Source organism: Ylistrum balloti, unplaced genomic scaffold (genome assembly GCF_031769215.1).
Source record: "Ylistrum balloti isolate Yb309-2 unplaced genomic scaffold, AGI_CSIRO_Ybal_v1 Utg370852, whole genome shotgun sequence".
In the NCBI taxonomy this organism is placed as follows: Eukaryota; Metazoa; Mollusca; class Bivalvia; order Pectinida; family Pectinidae; genus Ylistrum; species Ylistrum balloti.
Genome location: NW_026782489.1, coordinates 441280 through 457472, shown reverse-complemented (window position 1 = coordinate 457472; position 16193 = coordinate 441280). Strand labels below are relative to the sequence as shown.

Below are 16193 nucleotides of genomic sequence, written 5' to 3'. Positions count from 1 at the left end.
AAACGTTTGAGAAACTTTCAAAAACAATTCTTGGGTTAACAGAAGAACTTGCTGTTGTCACCAGCTGTCACGAAAATCGTAGGTAAATATGTATTTGAAATTATCTTTGTTGATGTTCTTACGCCCGAAAGACTAAGGTCAGAGGGGCTTCGCAGGCCCAATTGAAAGATGACCTCATCGGCAGGTAACGGGTTAAACTGATGTGCCGTCAATGACAAAGCGCGGGAAAATGTTGTCCTGACGCTTGTAACGGTATAAAACAACAAAAGAATCAGCAGTATTTTGTCGTCGCTTCGATCTGGCGTGCTCAACATTTCATCTGAATATCGTCTCGTTCTTGCATCAATCTAGCGTGCTCAGAAAAATCTTCACGTCTGCAGTTTATCCCGTGTATGTGAAGAAAATGCCAGCTAAACGCAAGGTAGGATTTTTAACGTTATATATGTATGCCTACAGCTACAGTTTAGTACCTCTGTTGATATTCATAATGCTACACAGCACTTTATCAGTAATTGTTTGACGCCGCGGTCGGAATTATTTTAATGTTATTGTATCACGTCACGGACTTATTTCAGTTGTATAGTTCTAAACACCGCTATTTACAATAGATTTGTGATCATATTTAAAATTCATCTCTTTGATCGCTTCAAGTTCTATCAATTGCGTGTGAAGTTAATATATTACTTTCTTATTATTACTTTCATTTTTTACAGTCAAATAAAGCGTCATCGGCTAATGAGGTGAGTCAGATATTTCACAACTTGAATTACTAGACCTGTTTAATTGTGATAATGTGACTTTATTGTAAATACATTAAATTTGATTGTACAAGTAATGCTGCACCACAAGTTCATAAAACAGACATATGCATAAAGGCAGGTCATTGTCTGTGCCACATGTGACATCCCATAAAAAATTAAAATCATTAATAGCACTCTCAGGAGTCGCACTCCCTTGAGGGGCTGAGTGGAATACAAAGTTATTTTTCGGTCTCTACCTAGCTCTGACTTTGCAGCAGAGATGGCCATTTTGTGTCATGATTGCACAATCATTGTTTTCCTGAACAAAGCTATTTTAAGTTTCTTCTCAAATTCAACCACTGGGATTCAGATGAAATGATCCTGAGATGGTGCTGACCAAGTGTTGTTATTTTTTGGCATCCTGCAGACTTTGATGTAGCAGAGAAGATTGAGCCATTTTGCCACATTATATATGTATTTTGAAATTAAGTGCTTTTTTGCCCAGTTTTAAAGTGGAAAAATGCTGTTATTCTGACTCTAATTGTGTGCAATTTTTCCAAAACAAAGTTTGAACTCAGAGATTTAGCTGAAACTTGTCAGAAATTTTCTTATTTTCTAAATCTTATTTGTCATTTAAGTATGCTTACTGTCAACCTTAGCACATTTGTTGTCAAAACCATTCTCACAGACACTTCTAGCTTATTCATTAGGTTGTTTACCACTATATTGGAATCAATTGTATTCATTAATGTCCTCATTACGAGATTACTCTTTAAATCCAGAAACATTATCTTCTGTTTTTGATACATATATTAGTAGTATTCTTTGTTACGGAGCAGAAATATGGGGTTTCCATAAGGCTTATGATATACAAAAAGTACATTTGACATTCTGTAAGAAAATTCTAGGGGTAAGAAAAAGTACAAACATTGATTTAGTTTATAATGAACTAGGGAGATTACCTTTATTAGTAACTAGAAAATTAAGAATTTTTAAATATTGGTTGAAAATAAAGAGTTCCGATAACTGCATCTTGAAAGCATGTTATGACGAATGTGTGAGTGAAAATGATGTATGGATGAGTAATACAAAACAAGAGTTGTCAATATTAGGCCTTGAGTATTTATTTGAAAATGATCTTCCTGCTGGTGCTGCGTATAATAGAATAAAACAGAGGTTATTAGATGTAAATAAACAAGAAATTTTAAGTAGAATTAAAGACTCTTCTAAAGGATATTTGTACCAATATCTTACTGATAACTTTAATTTGCAATATGATTTATGTAAACCAATTGAAACGAAATACACACGTTTAATCACAAAGTTTAGACTATCTGCACATAATCTTAATATAGAAACTGGGCGTCGTAGAAATATTGGAAGAAGAAATAGAGTGTGCATCAGATGTAATGGAGAAGATATTGAAGATGAATTCCATTTTATTTTAAAATGCCCTTTTTATGAGGAATTAAGGAGAAAATATATAGAAAGGTTTTACCACAGACGTCCAAGTGTTTTCAAATTAATCAAACTTTTGAGTGTAAACAATGTAAAGGAACTTTGTAATTTGGGAAAATATTTGTTTTATGCTACCAAAAAACGTGAAAATCTCTAATAATGCCAACTCTTTTTGCTAGGATCATGTATACAGCTATATATATGTATGTTATGTGTTCAACTCTCCCAATATGTCAGCGTGTGTGTGTGTGAGGATGTGAGTATGTGAGGTGGTGTGTGTGAGGGATGGTGTGTGAGGTGGTGTGTGTGAGCGTAAGCTACATGCATGTATTATATATTATTATATATTTATATGTAAATGTATTACTGTTGTGCCTATGAGCCGTAAGGCTCCTGGCTAATAAAGAATCTAAAAAAAGTCAATTAATGTGACTTTGTTTACAGGAACCAGAAGCAAAACAGGTCAAAGTTGAAGAAGCTGGTGCTTCGGTATGTATTTATGTTTCATTGGTGTATCATCTAAAGACTTCACTACCATAAGAATGTGACTGTAGAGTAGAGAACATCAGAATTCCATACATAGAGGGAATCACTAATAAAACTCAAACACTACCTTAAACAATGGTTTATAGAATATTTCCTTACATTGAAGGTATGCTGCTTGCTGAATAGACACATTAAGCTTTAGATCAAGTTAGGACAAACTTGTTCCTACTCTTTTTCAACTACAATTGAATATTTCTCTCAGTGCCATCATTTACTTAAGAAATGTAGGTACAAAGTTACATAATGTGTACCTAACAGTTAAGTTGTTAAATAATCATTCTCCTCATGATGTCCCTATTTTATCATTATCGAGACATAATAGACTGATATTGTCTAAGGCAGATAGAATGAATTAGATTAAAATACAAAGAAAGTATATAAGTCAATCGCAACAGGTTCGGGATAAATTGATTTTTAATTAGTGTGAAATGTCTACCAGTTTCGCCCGAACAGTTGGCTTCTTCAGGATTTAAAATTCAAAGAATAAACAGCCAAAGAAACTCAGGAATGGTATATCTCAGTTTTATTTTAAATGCTTGTAGTTTGTACACCAGTTCCTTCTTACTGACTGCAGAATATTTCGCCAGATACAGGAATATATTATCTCTCGTACTAAAAATGGGTCAGGCTTCAAAATATGATTTTCATTTGTCGAATGATATAGAATGGTGGTGCAAAGACCTCCAAACCAAAGAAGGAGGATAGTGTGGAATCCCTGCCAGAGGGCACAGACACCAGTTTCCCAACAGCATTCAACCCAGATAAAGAAACAGCTGATGGACGGAAGGCCACACTGAAAATCACCTCCTGGAATGTTAATGGGCTGCGTGCCTGGATGAAGGTAGAGCATTCAGCCAGTTTGATTGTCACATGACAGACTAACACTATATTACTGATAGATTACGCTTTCCTTATTTTGCTGAGAGTTCACCTGAGTAGCTAAAAAATCACACAAAGTTTAACTGAATACTACAGTTTCACATAAAAATAACATGGATAAAGGTTAACCTACCATATTATAAGCCACACCAGTATATAAGCTGCACCCTTTCTTACGATATGATGACCGCTATAGTTGTATTCGATATACCAGTAGCAGATAACGGAAGACAGTTCTTACGAAGTGGTAACCATCACATTGAGTCCAAAGTGCGTTGATATAACGGACAACGGAGGGCAAATAAACCATACTGGTATATAGGCTGCATGCCCAACTCATGAGGAGAAAGTGTGCGGCTTTTAATCTGGAAAATACGGTATTTAGAACAATATCACATGAGGTTAACCTATTTAGAACAATTTCAAATTAGATTAAACTGTATAGAATAATATGACAGATAAACCTGTGTTGTTATCAAAATCTATTTCAATGTGTTGTTAATATGATCCACCTGAATGCATTGTTACTATAATCCACCTGAATGTGTTATAATCAGAATCGACCGTAATGTTTTGTCGAACAGGGGGATGGTCTGAGCTACCTTAAGACACACAATCCTGATATACTGTGTGTCCAAGAGACAAAATGTTCCCAAGCTAAACTTCCTAAGGAATCCGAGGTTGAGGGTTATCATTCCTACTGGTCATCAGCAGACACTGAGGGCTATGCTGGGACTGGCATGTACACAAAAACAAAACCCATCACTGTAACAAATGGCATAGGTAAGTTAGTCTGACAAACCAACCCATCTAACACAAGGCATAGGTAAGTTAGTCTGACAAACCAACCCATCTAACACAAGGCATAGTATGTAAGTCTGACAAACCAACCTGTCTAACACAAGGCATAGTAAGTTAGTGTGACAAACCAACCTGTCTAACACAAGGCATAGTAAGTTAGTCTGACAAACCAACCTGTCTAACACAAGGCATAGTAAGTTAGTGTGACAAACCAACCTGTCTAACACAAGGCATAGTAAGTTTGTGTGACAAACCAACCTGTCTAACACAAGACATAGTAAGTTAGTCTGACAAACCAACCTGTCTAACACAAGGCATAGTAAGTTAGTCTGACAAACCAACCTGTCTAACACAAGGCATAGTAAGTTAGTCTGACAAACCAACCTGTCTAACACAAGGCATAGTAAGTTAGTCTGACAAACCAACCTGTCTAACACAAGGCATAGTAAGTTAGTCTGACAAACCAACCTGTCTAACACAAGGCATATTAAGTTAGTCTGACAAACCAACCTGTCTAACACAAGGCATAGTAAGTTAGTCTGACAAACCAACCTGTCTAACACAAGGCATAGTAAGTTAGTCTGACAAACCAACCTGTCTAACACAAGGCATAGTAAGTTAGTGTGACAAACCAACCTGTCTAACACAAGGCATAGTAAGTTAGTCTGACAAACCAACCTGTCTAACACAAGGCATAGTAAGTTAGTGTGACAAACCAACCTGTCTAACACAAGGCATAGTAAGTTAGTCTGACAAACCAACCTGTCTAACACAAGGCATAGTAAGTTAGTCTGACAAACCAACCTGTCTAACACAAGGCATAGTAAGTTAGTCTGACAAACCAACCTGTCTAACACAAGGCATAGTAAGTTAGTCTGACAAACCAACACAAGGCTGTCTAACACAAGGCATAGTAAGTTAGTCTGACAAACCAACCTGTCTAACACAAGGCATAGTAAGTTAGTGTGACAAACCAACCTGTCTAACACAAGGCATAGTAAGTAAGAAGTCATGGGTATGGATCTGTAACTCTCTGCACCATTCTTCAGTCTTCAAATTGTGGTTCCAAAGTAGATTTTGTCTCCATTGTTGCATGTGACGCAAATTTTTGTGTGTGGTTAAATATACCTGTGATATGATGTAAGAAACAGCATTGTTTTCCAAAAAGTGTTAAACAAAACTCCAAAATAAAGTTAAAACCTGACAAAACAGTCAAATACATAACAGATTTGGCTACTATGTGTTCCTAGTAACGAGACAGCACCAATTTTTCTGCATTGTCTTTACATCATCATCAATCAACTGTTAATACCAATTCTTTATGAAAAATTTCAGATTACTTCATACTTCGAATATTGTCTAGTCCAAAATAGAAAATCACTGTGACTTAGATAGTGTTCGCTCTGAACAGGTTTTATTGCTTCGCTAAGGCTTTTTGAAATAAATAGGCTTTTACAGGGAATGTTGGTACAGGTGCTTGAATAAATAGAGTGTCCCAAATATTGATATTTTCAGGTATCGAGAAACATGACAATGAGGGTCGCACTATTACTGCTGAGTTTGACAAGTTCTTTCTGGTCACCTCGTGTAAGTACACATACCAATTACCACAGTCTTAATACTTAGTACATGTATGTGGAGAAAATTGGAGTATCTTATTTTAATCAAGAGGTCAAAAGAAATACATGTATTTCTGCTAACATGCCAGAAAAAAGTATGGTAGGTCAGTCAAACATCTTTATTTTAAATGCTGGTATTTTTTACAAAGAAAGTAAGAATGAATTATAAGTTTAATGGTCCCGCCTTGAAAATTCTCAAAATTCTTTAGCCAAGACTATAGGTAGGGCCAGTCAGGTTTAGTAGAAATTATGTTTCAGCATGTCATTGGTGGTCAGGTTTATATCTCCAATGTTTACTTTACATTGAACAAACATTTTCATCCTCAGTGTTTGAGCAACTGGTTTTGCAATGGGAATTTGAAAATGTAGACCATCATGTAAAAATTATGAGTAAAACTAAGGTTCCTTAAAATAGTAAGATTAATTTATGAAGATAACGTGTTTCAGATGTGCCTAACTCTGGAAAAGGCCTGGTGAGGTTGGACTACAGAACTAAGGAATGGGATACAGACTTTCAGGAGTACCTCAAGAAATTAGATGCCAAGAAACCGGTGATTTTATGTGGCGATCTAAATGTTGCACATACACCTGCAGGTAATACAGTATATGTATCTGTCTAACTCCTCTCAACATAAAACGAAAGTTAAGATGTGTACATTGACAAAATATGATACAGATGACACATTGTCACACACGTTCTCTTACTCGCCCATATATTAGTACAAAGGAGAGAGGAATCTGTTTGAATTAAGAATGAAAAACATAAAACTTCCTTTTGTTTGACTGTTCATTGATTGTTTCAGAAATATATAAAATTATTTTCACAAGAATATTTGGCATCAGTTTTAAAATGAGGTTAGGATTGACATTTGGAGCTAATTCATTATATACATGAAGCATTTTTGCACAAAAAATGTTGTATTTTGATCTTTTTTTACATAATTCATCCAATTTTCATGACTTTGGTAAATGAAACAGGCTAGGAGAGATAAACAATGGATGTTACCTTCACTGTCTCTATCACCAGATCTGAAGAACCCAAAAACAAACAAAAAGACAGCTGGGTTCACAGAGGCAGAGAGGGAACAGTTTACAAATCTACTTGGGGAAGGATTTGTGGACTCATTTAGAGAGTTATACCCAAACGCCCGCGACTGTTTCTCTTTCTGGACTTATATGATGAATGCACGTGCAAAGAATGTGGGATGGTGAGTTTCCACTTTAGGGTTCTTAAGAAAGTCTGTCAACATCTAGACAATAAGATATAACTTGATCTGACTAGGACTTGAAATGTAGAAATATATAAAAATAAATAGTTTTGTAATTATTATATGGTATGGTTGCATGCAGTATAAAATTCTAAAAGTGTTGTATTTGGATTTTTCAGGCGACTTGATTACTTTGTCCTCTCGGAACGCTTGAAGAGTGATCTGTGTGACAGCATTATCCAACAGAGCATCATGGGTAGTGATCACTGTCCAATCATGCTCTCCATGGCTGTTTGATTGATAACCCTGTGACATAATATAAAAGAGCCCAGACATACATGTCGAGGACCAATCAGTCCACTGACACAACCTATGGAATGATTGGTTACATGTTAATCCATTCAGCCAATGAAGCGAGTGGTTACAAATGTTTTATGCCAGTTGAATGATCTGTTATATATCTGTTGGCTGATGAACATGTGAAGTGTTTGTTACTAATTAGTACAACCAATAAGGGGGATATATATGGATGCTATCATCACTTGTATATGCCTTCCTGGCACCAGCTGCAACCTCTTCAAACAATAAGTTAAATACAGTTATTCTCAAAACAATGGCAATACATATTTTGTGTTTATATGGAAGACTTTGCATTGGGTGTGGAAGAACCGAAAATTGAGTGTAATATGAAGATATTTGTATACATTTTATATTTGATACCTGTTGAGAGTATGTTGACTAAGCAGGTACTTCCTTCATGTTGATCTCATTAATACTTCAATGCCAAAATCATGTTACTTCATCAAAATGTTATGGACCATGTGAATTCTCTCAATAAATATGCAAACTTTTTTGCATTAAACATAACATTGGTTTTTGTGAAGTATTTTCACTTAAAAATGCCTCAGAAATGAGATGATCTCCTTGTTTGTTTGTTGACGTGGAAAATGTTTGGAAATAAGTTTTCTTGGAGATATTGACCAGAATATTTCAAGGGAAATTATTTGTGTATGCAAGTCTTGATCGTCTATGAAAAAGTGTCTGAAATCCATCAACAAAAAAACATCCTTGAACGCAAGCGTGAAACATGAATGTTAACGGTCAGACCCTACTGCATCACAACAGAACATTTCAGGTTTGCCAGCAAATGCATGGAAGATAGGACATATGTATTCATGTTTAAATGACATCATTACTCATGTTTAATTAAACGACATTAGTACTAATGTTTAAATGACATCAGTACAAATGTTTAAATGACATCAGTACTAATGTTTAAAAGACATCAGTACTAATGTTTAAATGAGTTCAGTACTAATGTTTAAATAACATCAGTACAAATGTTTAATTAAATGACATCAGTACAAATGTTTAAATGACATCAGTACTTATTTTTAAATGACATCAGTACTTATGTTTAAAAGACATCAGTACTAATGTTTAGATGAGTTCAGTACTAATGTTTAAATGACATCAGTACAAATGTTTAAATGACATCAGTACTTATGTTTAAATAACATCAGTACTTATGTTTAAAAGACATCAGTACTAATGTTTAAATGAGTTCAGTACTAATGTTTAAATGAGTTCAGTACTAATGTTTAAATGACATCAGTACTAATGTTTAAAAGACATCAGTACTAATGTTTAAAAGACATCAGTACTAATGTTTAAATGACATCAGTACTAATGTTTAAATGACATCAGTACAAATGTTTAATTAAATGACATCAGTAGTAATGTTTAAATGACACCAGTACTTATTTTTAAATGACATCAGTACTTATGTTTAATTAAATGACATTAGTGCTAATGTTTAAATGACACCAGTACTTATTTTTAAATGACATCAGTACTTATGTTTAATTAAATGGCATTAGTGCTAATGTTTAAATGACATCAGTAGTAATGTTTAAATGACATTAGTGCTAATGTTTAAATGACATCAGTATAAGTGTTTTGAGGACTGTATCAGGAATATACCATTTACATGCTGCAACACATCACAAATGGAAACACTTTTAACTTTAAGGCTTTATTTCAACAGATGACTTCTACCTGCACTATACCCAGTAATATGTGGGTAGTTCTAGATCACCACACCTTACATCTTTTGCTTTTGCCAACAAGTAGTGTTCTTAACATTTATCTATACTAACAATACTTATTACTAATTAAGTCTTGGACAAAGTTATACCTGTATATTATCTATACTAACAATGGCCTCTGTTAAGATATCTCATCATAAATATATAGTACTGAAGGCAATAATAGATAACATGATATCATTATACTACATTGGAATGTGTTAATCTGTTTGAAGGTTATGGCAGGAAAGCCAGTCCATAAAGGGAAATAACTCTTCCTGTTCAACAGAGAACATAGAGGAAGTTGATAGAAATCTAACGGCAAGTAAGGACATGATTTCTTTACACTTGCCACATACAACAGACGTGTGTGCCACAGTTAAGAACTCCTCACTTACCAGTCCAGAATATAAAAGGCATACGCCCATATCTGTGAGAAGCTGCAGAGACCATTGAAGGAGAACATGGCAACAATGAAAGTTCTGATAATGGCAAAAATGGACTGAAGCCTTGCTGTGTAAAAGTTAGATAAACTGTTTGTTTTTTCCCTTGAGGATGTGGTAAGAATTTTAAAAAGATAAGAATAATGATAGATATCCTGAAATGTAAAATAGACTGAAATCATGGTCTATTTCATGACCTCTTTGAAAAGTACATCCTTATACTTTTGACCACTGAAATTTTAACCATTAGAAATTGTAATCTTTTATACTAACCTAGCTGACAATAAAATATTATCTCTGTACTCAGTGACTTTGTCTTCAACTAATCTTTTTATTCATTCAAACAAGAACAAAGTATCTGTTCTAGAAATGCTAAGCTTTTCTCCTAGATTAAAGGATGTTGTGGAAAGGTACACTCTGACCTGGAGGTTATTTTCAGACAAATTTCCCTGTTTCCTTCTGGTGGACACTGGAAGTACTACACACCTAACCATAGGCCAACTAGGCCTTTTTAAACTTCCTACATCAAAATAAAGACGATGAATAACCAGCAACTTGGCTCAGCTAAACAAACAGCTCTACGCAAACTTCAGCAACATTGTGATAAACCGGAAAAGAAGACTGTTAGTCATGTTGAAGAACACAGACTCCATCAGGAAAGCAAATGCGAACTAGCAGCCGCTTCTTCAACAGTACAGCACACACCAAAAGTGAATTGGATCACAAAAATCTACCATTACTGGTAACCAGCATATAAACTACCTTTACTTTAAATTCATAAATTTCTTGCACCTGTTAAAACATTTGTATCACCAGACACATTAGACCCACTGAACAGTCATGCAGCTCATCCCCTATGGGAAAATCCATTGCTGTGGTTGTAGAAAATTTGTATTTGGAGTCATTTGTTTTTTCATACGAAAAAGTCTGTGTCCTGTCATATTTTGTACTCTAGATCCACTACAAAGAATTTCACAAATGAAGGTGCCACTTACCCTGGCTGCTTCCCCTTCTCTGGCGGTAGTGTATGTAGATAAATGTCAAGCTGTAAAAGTTTAGGACGGGTTTTAATAGTTCTATTGTTCGTGTAGAGAACTTCATGGTGAAGTAAATGGATGAACACTGTAGTCGTGTCCATGGTAACCATTAGGAATCCCTTCAAGGATGAAGTTTGTTCTTTTCATTGAAGGAAATCATTGGTGTTGGTCTCTGAAAAAGGGTGTGAAAGACTATGTAATAATCTTGCAAACAGGTCTCCTCCCTTGTCACTTATACATTTACACTTGCAGAAAAAAGAAAAATAAATCTATTCACAAAACCCAAAAACATTATCTATCCCACCACCCACCTTGTTTCAAACACTCACATTTTACTGCAACACTACCTTATAAAAGTAACAGAATAGAACAGAACATCATTATGGCCTGGCTATCATATGAGACATCTTCCCACACTCGCCTACCAGAAACAGCAGTACTCAAATAAAGAGCCTGGTCATGGCTGAATTACCATTCAGACCATGCCTGGTCATGGCTGAATTACCATTCAGACCATGCCTGGTTTTCATAATCTCATCAACCTAGTCATTCACAAGAAGCAAATTATTCATCAGCACATATAATGTAAACAACAATACTTTTGAACAACCAAACTTTAATTCAGATTCCTTATCCAAGAATGTACCTGGCAATGGAAAATAGAGTCTGGCAGCACTCCATTTTAATCTCTAGTCACACTCGCTAATGTCATAGAACATCCTACCCTATGAGAGCCTCCTTAATCTTGAGTCCAATACCAAGAAAAAACAATCGAAATAGGACTGGATACTCATCTAACTCCATACAGACAGGAATCATTGTTCAGTGTTATGATTTATGCATACTTACACCACTACAAACGGACATGCACATGGATGAACTACTGTACTCAATAAGAGATACATGTAGGTGAAATAATTATCATGGGATATGCAGGTTAACAAACCACTGCACACAGTAAAAAATGTAAGTGGATGAAGTACTTATGAGAGATCCTCGTGGACAAACCACTTTGCACCAAAAATAGACAAGACTATTTATATCACCTCTACATATGTCAACGTACACCTGGTTTTTATGTCAACATACACATGGTTTTTATGTCAACATACACCTGCTATTTATGTCAACATACACCTGCTTCTTATGTCAACATACACATGGGCTTTATGTCAACATACACCTGCTTCTTATGTCAACATACACATGGGCTTTATGTCAACATACACCTGCTTCTTATGTCAACATACACATGGGCTTTATGTTAACGTACACCTTGTTTTTATGTCAATTATTCAGACCAGATTTCACACATTGTTGGCATGCTGATCAACATTCTGTGATGTTGCGACATTATCATAGATATTATGATGTTACAACATGAATCGTAAATGTCATGTTTGTGTTAACAAACACAACAGTAGGGCCCTACAAGCTACAAACATGACATCTTCAAAATCTTCCAGACTGCATGAAAAATGTCATATTGGAGAAATGGAAATGAGACATACAATAACCTTTGCACCAGACCAAAGAGATCTAGAGTCCATAGACCAAGGGGATTTAGAGTTCACAGACCAAGGGGACCAAGGGTTCAAAGACTAAGGGGATCTAAAGTCCACAGACCAAGGGGACCTAAAGTCCACAGACCAAGTGGAACTAGAGTTCAAAGGCCAAGGAGATCTGGTTTCAACATGTGAACTTTTGCATTTGCATGTTCCTAAAGACGCTGCTGAAATAACTACTAACCCAGTACAGCAAGACGCTGTTGAAATGACGATCAACCCGGTACAGCTAGACGCTGCCGAAATGAGTCACGATTACTATCTAATACAACTAGAATCTGCCATAGTGACTATCAACCTGATACTACATCCAGATACTGCTGAAATGAATACCTACCTGGTATAGCTAGACACTGCCAAAACTCTGCCAATGGAACTACCCAAAGATGACCTTACTCAAGCTAGAAAACGAGAGCCTAACGAACTAGTATTGCACAGCGAAATCACACGAAGATAAGTATTCAGAATTATGTCATTCTGATATAATACAAGCTTTACACCATCACTGCATGATAATTCTCAATTTACCTTATTCCACCAACCTGTTCCTTATAATTTTCCATTTTTCTTTCAATCCCTATATTTCTCCCAAGGGACACAATGAAGATTTCCACTGTATTACATCACAAAATCCTTTAGAAATAGACGAGTTGAACAAGCACAAATCACCTAATTGCCTGTTGCTACACAGACTTTATCCACTGTAACATATCAGGTTTGCTTCAAAACATTGTATATTTACCAAACTGTCATTCTCTATCTCGCCCTATGCAGTAAGAGATCCAGAAGTTGAGGAAAGGATTGATTTAATGGGAGTGCAGTGGGATGAGAGGGAGGGGGAGGGGCAAATAGCTCTTAATGAGAAAGAACAATTCCTCCATATTAGAATTGGGGGTGGATCCCCTCTACTCTGGATCTATCACTGCTGTTTGACCTTGCATCACATATGCCACCTGCACCACATTCTGTGCCTCACTGTCCTACCCTGAACCACTGCTCCACACCCTATAATAGGCACTTTTCCCACCAAGTCATACATATGTTATAGAACATATATTACAAGGAAAGTACCTCTGTAGCAGGAAAACACTGTTGTTTCATCTTTTATATATAACTTCCAACCAATTTATTCTTTCATCTTATTATATAAACCTCTATCAGACTTGTTGTTTTCATCTTTTATATATAAACCTCCACCCACTTGTTTTCATCTTTTATATATAAACCTCCACCCACTTTCTTGTTTTCATCTTTTATATATAATCCTCCACCCACTTTCTTGTTTTCATCTTTTATATATACACTTCCACCCACTTTCTTGTTTTCATCTTTTATATATAATCCTCCACCCACTTTGTTGTTTTTATCTTTTATATATAAACCTTCACTCACTTTGTTTTCATCTTTTATATATAAACCTTCACCCACATTGTTGTTTTCATCTTTTATATATAAACCTCCACCCACTTGTTTTCATCTTTTATATATAAACCTCCACCCACTTTGTTTTCATCTTTTATATATAAACCTTCACCCACATTGTTTTCATCTTTTATATATAAACCTCCACCCACTTTGTTGTTTTCATCTTTTATATATAAACCTTCACCCACATTGTTGTTTTCATCTTTTATATATAAACCTTCACCCACATTGTTGTTTTCATCTTTTATATATAAACCTTCACCCACATTGTTTTCATCTTTTATATATAAACCTCCACCCACTTTCTTGTTTTCATCTTTTATATATAAACCTCCACCAACTTTATTGTTTTCATCTTTAATATATAATCCTCCACCCATTTTGTTGTTTTCATCTTTTATATATAAACCTCCACCCACTTGTTTTCATCTTTTATATATAAACCTCCACCCACTTTGTTGTTTTCATCTTTTATATATAAATCTTCACCCACATTGTTGTTTTCATCTTTTATATATAAACCTCCACCCACATTGTTGTTTTCATCTTTTATATATAAACCTTCACCCACATTGTTGTTTTCATCTTTTATATATAAACCTTCACCCACTTGTTGTTTTCATCTTTTATATATAATCCTCCACCCACTTTGTTGTTTTCATCTTTTATATATAAATCTTCACCCACATTGTTGTTTTCATCTTTTATATATAAACCTCCGCCCACTTTGTTGTTTTCATCTTTTATATATAAACCCCCACCCACTTTGTTGTTTTCATCTTTTATATATAAAACCCCACCCACTTTGTTGTTTTCATCTTTTATATATAACCCCTCACCCACTTTGTTGTTTTCATCTCTTCAGCAATTATATCTATATAAGGATAGGTATATTTATATTAGGATAAGTATATCTATTTATAGTTAAATATATCTATATATAGGTAAATATATCATTATCTGGATATATATATAAATGTAATTATATCTATATATTTTTAACGATATCTATGTATAGGTGATTATATCTACATTTGTGTAAACTAGATCTATATATAAAGGTAAGTATTTATACCTTGGTAACTAGATCTATATATGTAAGTATATCTATATCTTGGTATATATATATGAAAGTAACTAGATCTATATATGTAAGTTATCTATACCTTGGTAACTAGATCTATATATATAAGTATATCTATACCATGGTAACTAGATCTATGAATGTAATATATCTATACCTTGGTAACTAGATCTATATATAAAGGTAAGTATATCTATATCTATAAATCTATATATGAAAGTAACTAGATCTATATATGTAAGGATATCTGTACCTTGGTAACTAGATCTATATATGTAAGGATATCTATACCTTGGTAACTAGATCTATATATGTAGGTAAGTATATCTATATCTTGGTAACTAGATCTATATATGAAAGTAACAAGATCTATATATGTAAGGATATCTATACCTTGGTAACTAGATCTATATATATATAGGTAAGTATATATGAAAGTAACTATATCTTACCTTGGTAACTAGATCTATATATGAAAGTAACTAGATCTATATATGTAAGGATATCTATACCTTGGTAACTAGATCTATATATGTAAGGATATCTATACCTTGGTAACTAGATCTATATATGTAAGTATATCTATATCTTGGTAACTAGATCTATATATGAAAGTAACTAGATATATGTAAGTATATCTATACCTTGGTAACTAGATCTATATATGTAAGGATATCTGTACCTTGGTAACTAGATCTATATATGTAAGGATATCTATACCTTGGTAACTAGATCTATATATGTAGGTAGTATATCTATATCTTGGTAACTAGATCTATATATGAAAGTAACTAGATCTATATATGTAAGGATATCTATACCTTGGTAACTAGATCTATATATGGTAACTAGATCTATATATGTAAGGATATCTATACCTTGGTAACTAGATCTATATATGTAGGTAAGTATATCTATATCTTGGTAACTAAATCTATATATAACAGTAAGTATATCTATATCTTGGTAACTAAATCTGTATATAACAGTAAGTATATCTATATATTGATAAATACACCCATAACTAACCTCCGCACTATACTTTATAACATCTGTGACTTTATTGATCAAACATAATCCTGATCAATGATGCTTTGTGGATCTTCTTTATGTTATGAAAGCTGAATTTGAGGGGATTTTTTTTGGTAGCAGTTTGTGTGTTTGTATATGTGTATGGACTGTCTTAATCATTTCTTTTTTTCCTTATATAATCATTCCATAACCGATATCAACATCATGATAAGTAGGACTAGATTGTGTATTATATGTGTAGCAGATATTTCATGAGTTAAAGGAACATC

At 34.3% G+C, this 16193-nt stretch overlaps 1 protein-coding gene and 1 long non-coding RNA gene across 2 annotated transcripts; both read left to right on the top strand.

Annotated features, from left to right (window-relative positions):
* The first annotated feature begins 7 nt into the window (after positions 1–7).
* On the top strand, positions 8–10091 carry LOC132559073 (uncharacterized). The gene is made up of 2 exons (XR_009554600.1): positions 8–82; positions 9575–10091. It is a non-coding gene; the product is annotated as an uncharacterized LOC132559073 (long non-coding RNA).
* LOC132559072 (DNA-(apurinic or apyrimidinic site) endonuclease-like) lies at positions 114–8118 on the top strand. The gene is made up of 9 exons (XM_060223680.1): positions 114–421; positions 714–740; positions 2643–2687; positions 3409–3585; positions 4208–4406; positions 5940–6011; positions 6491–6637; positions 7071–7251; positions 7431–8118. The coding sequence occupies exons 1-9, from the start codon at positions 404–406 to the stop codon at positions 7546–7548; spliced, it is 984 nt and encodes a 327-aa protein (XP_060079663.1). The 5' UTR covers positions 114–403; the 3' UTR covers positions 7549–8118.
* Positions 10092–16193: the final 6102 nt, after the last annotated feature.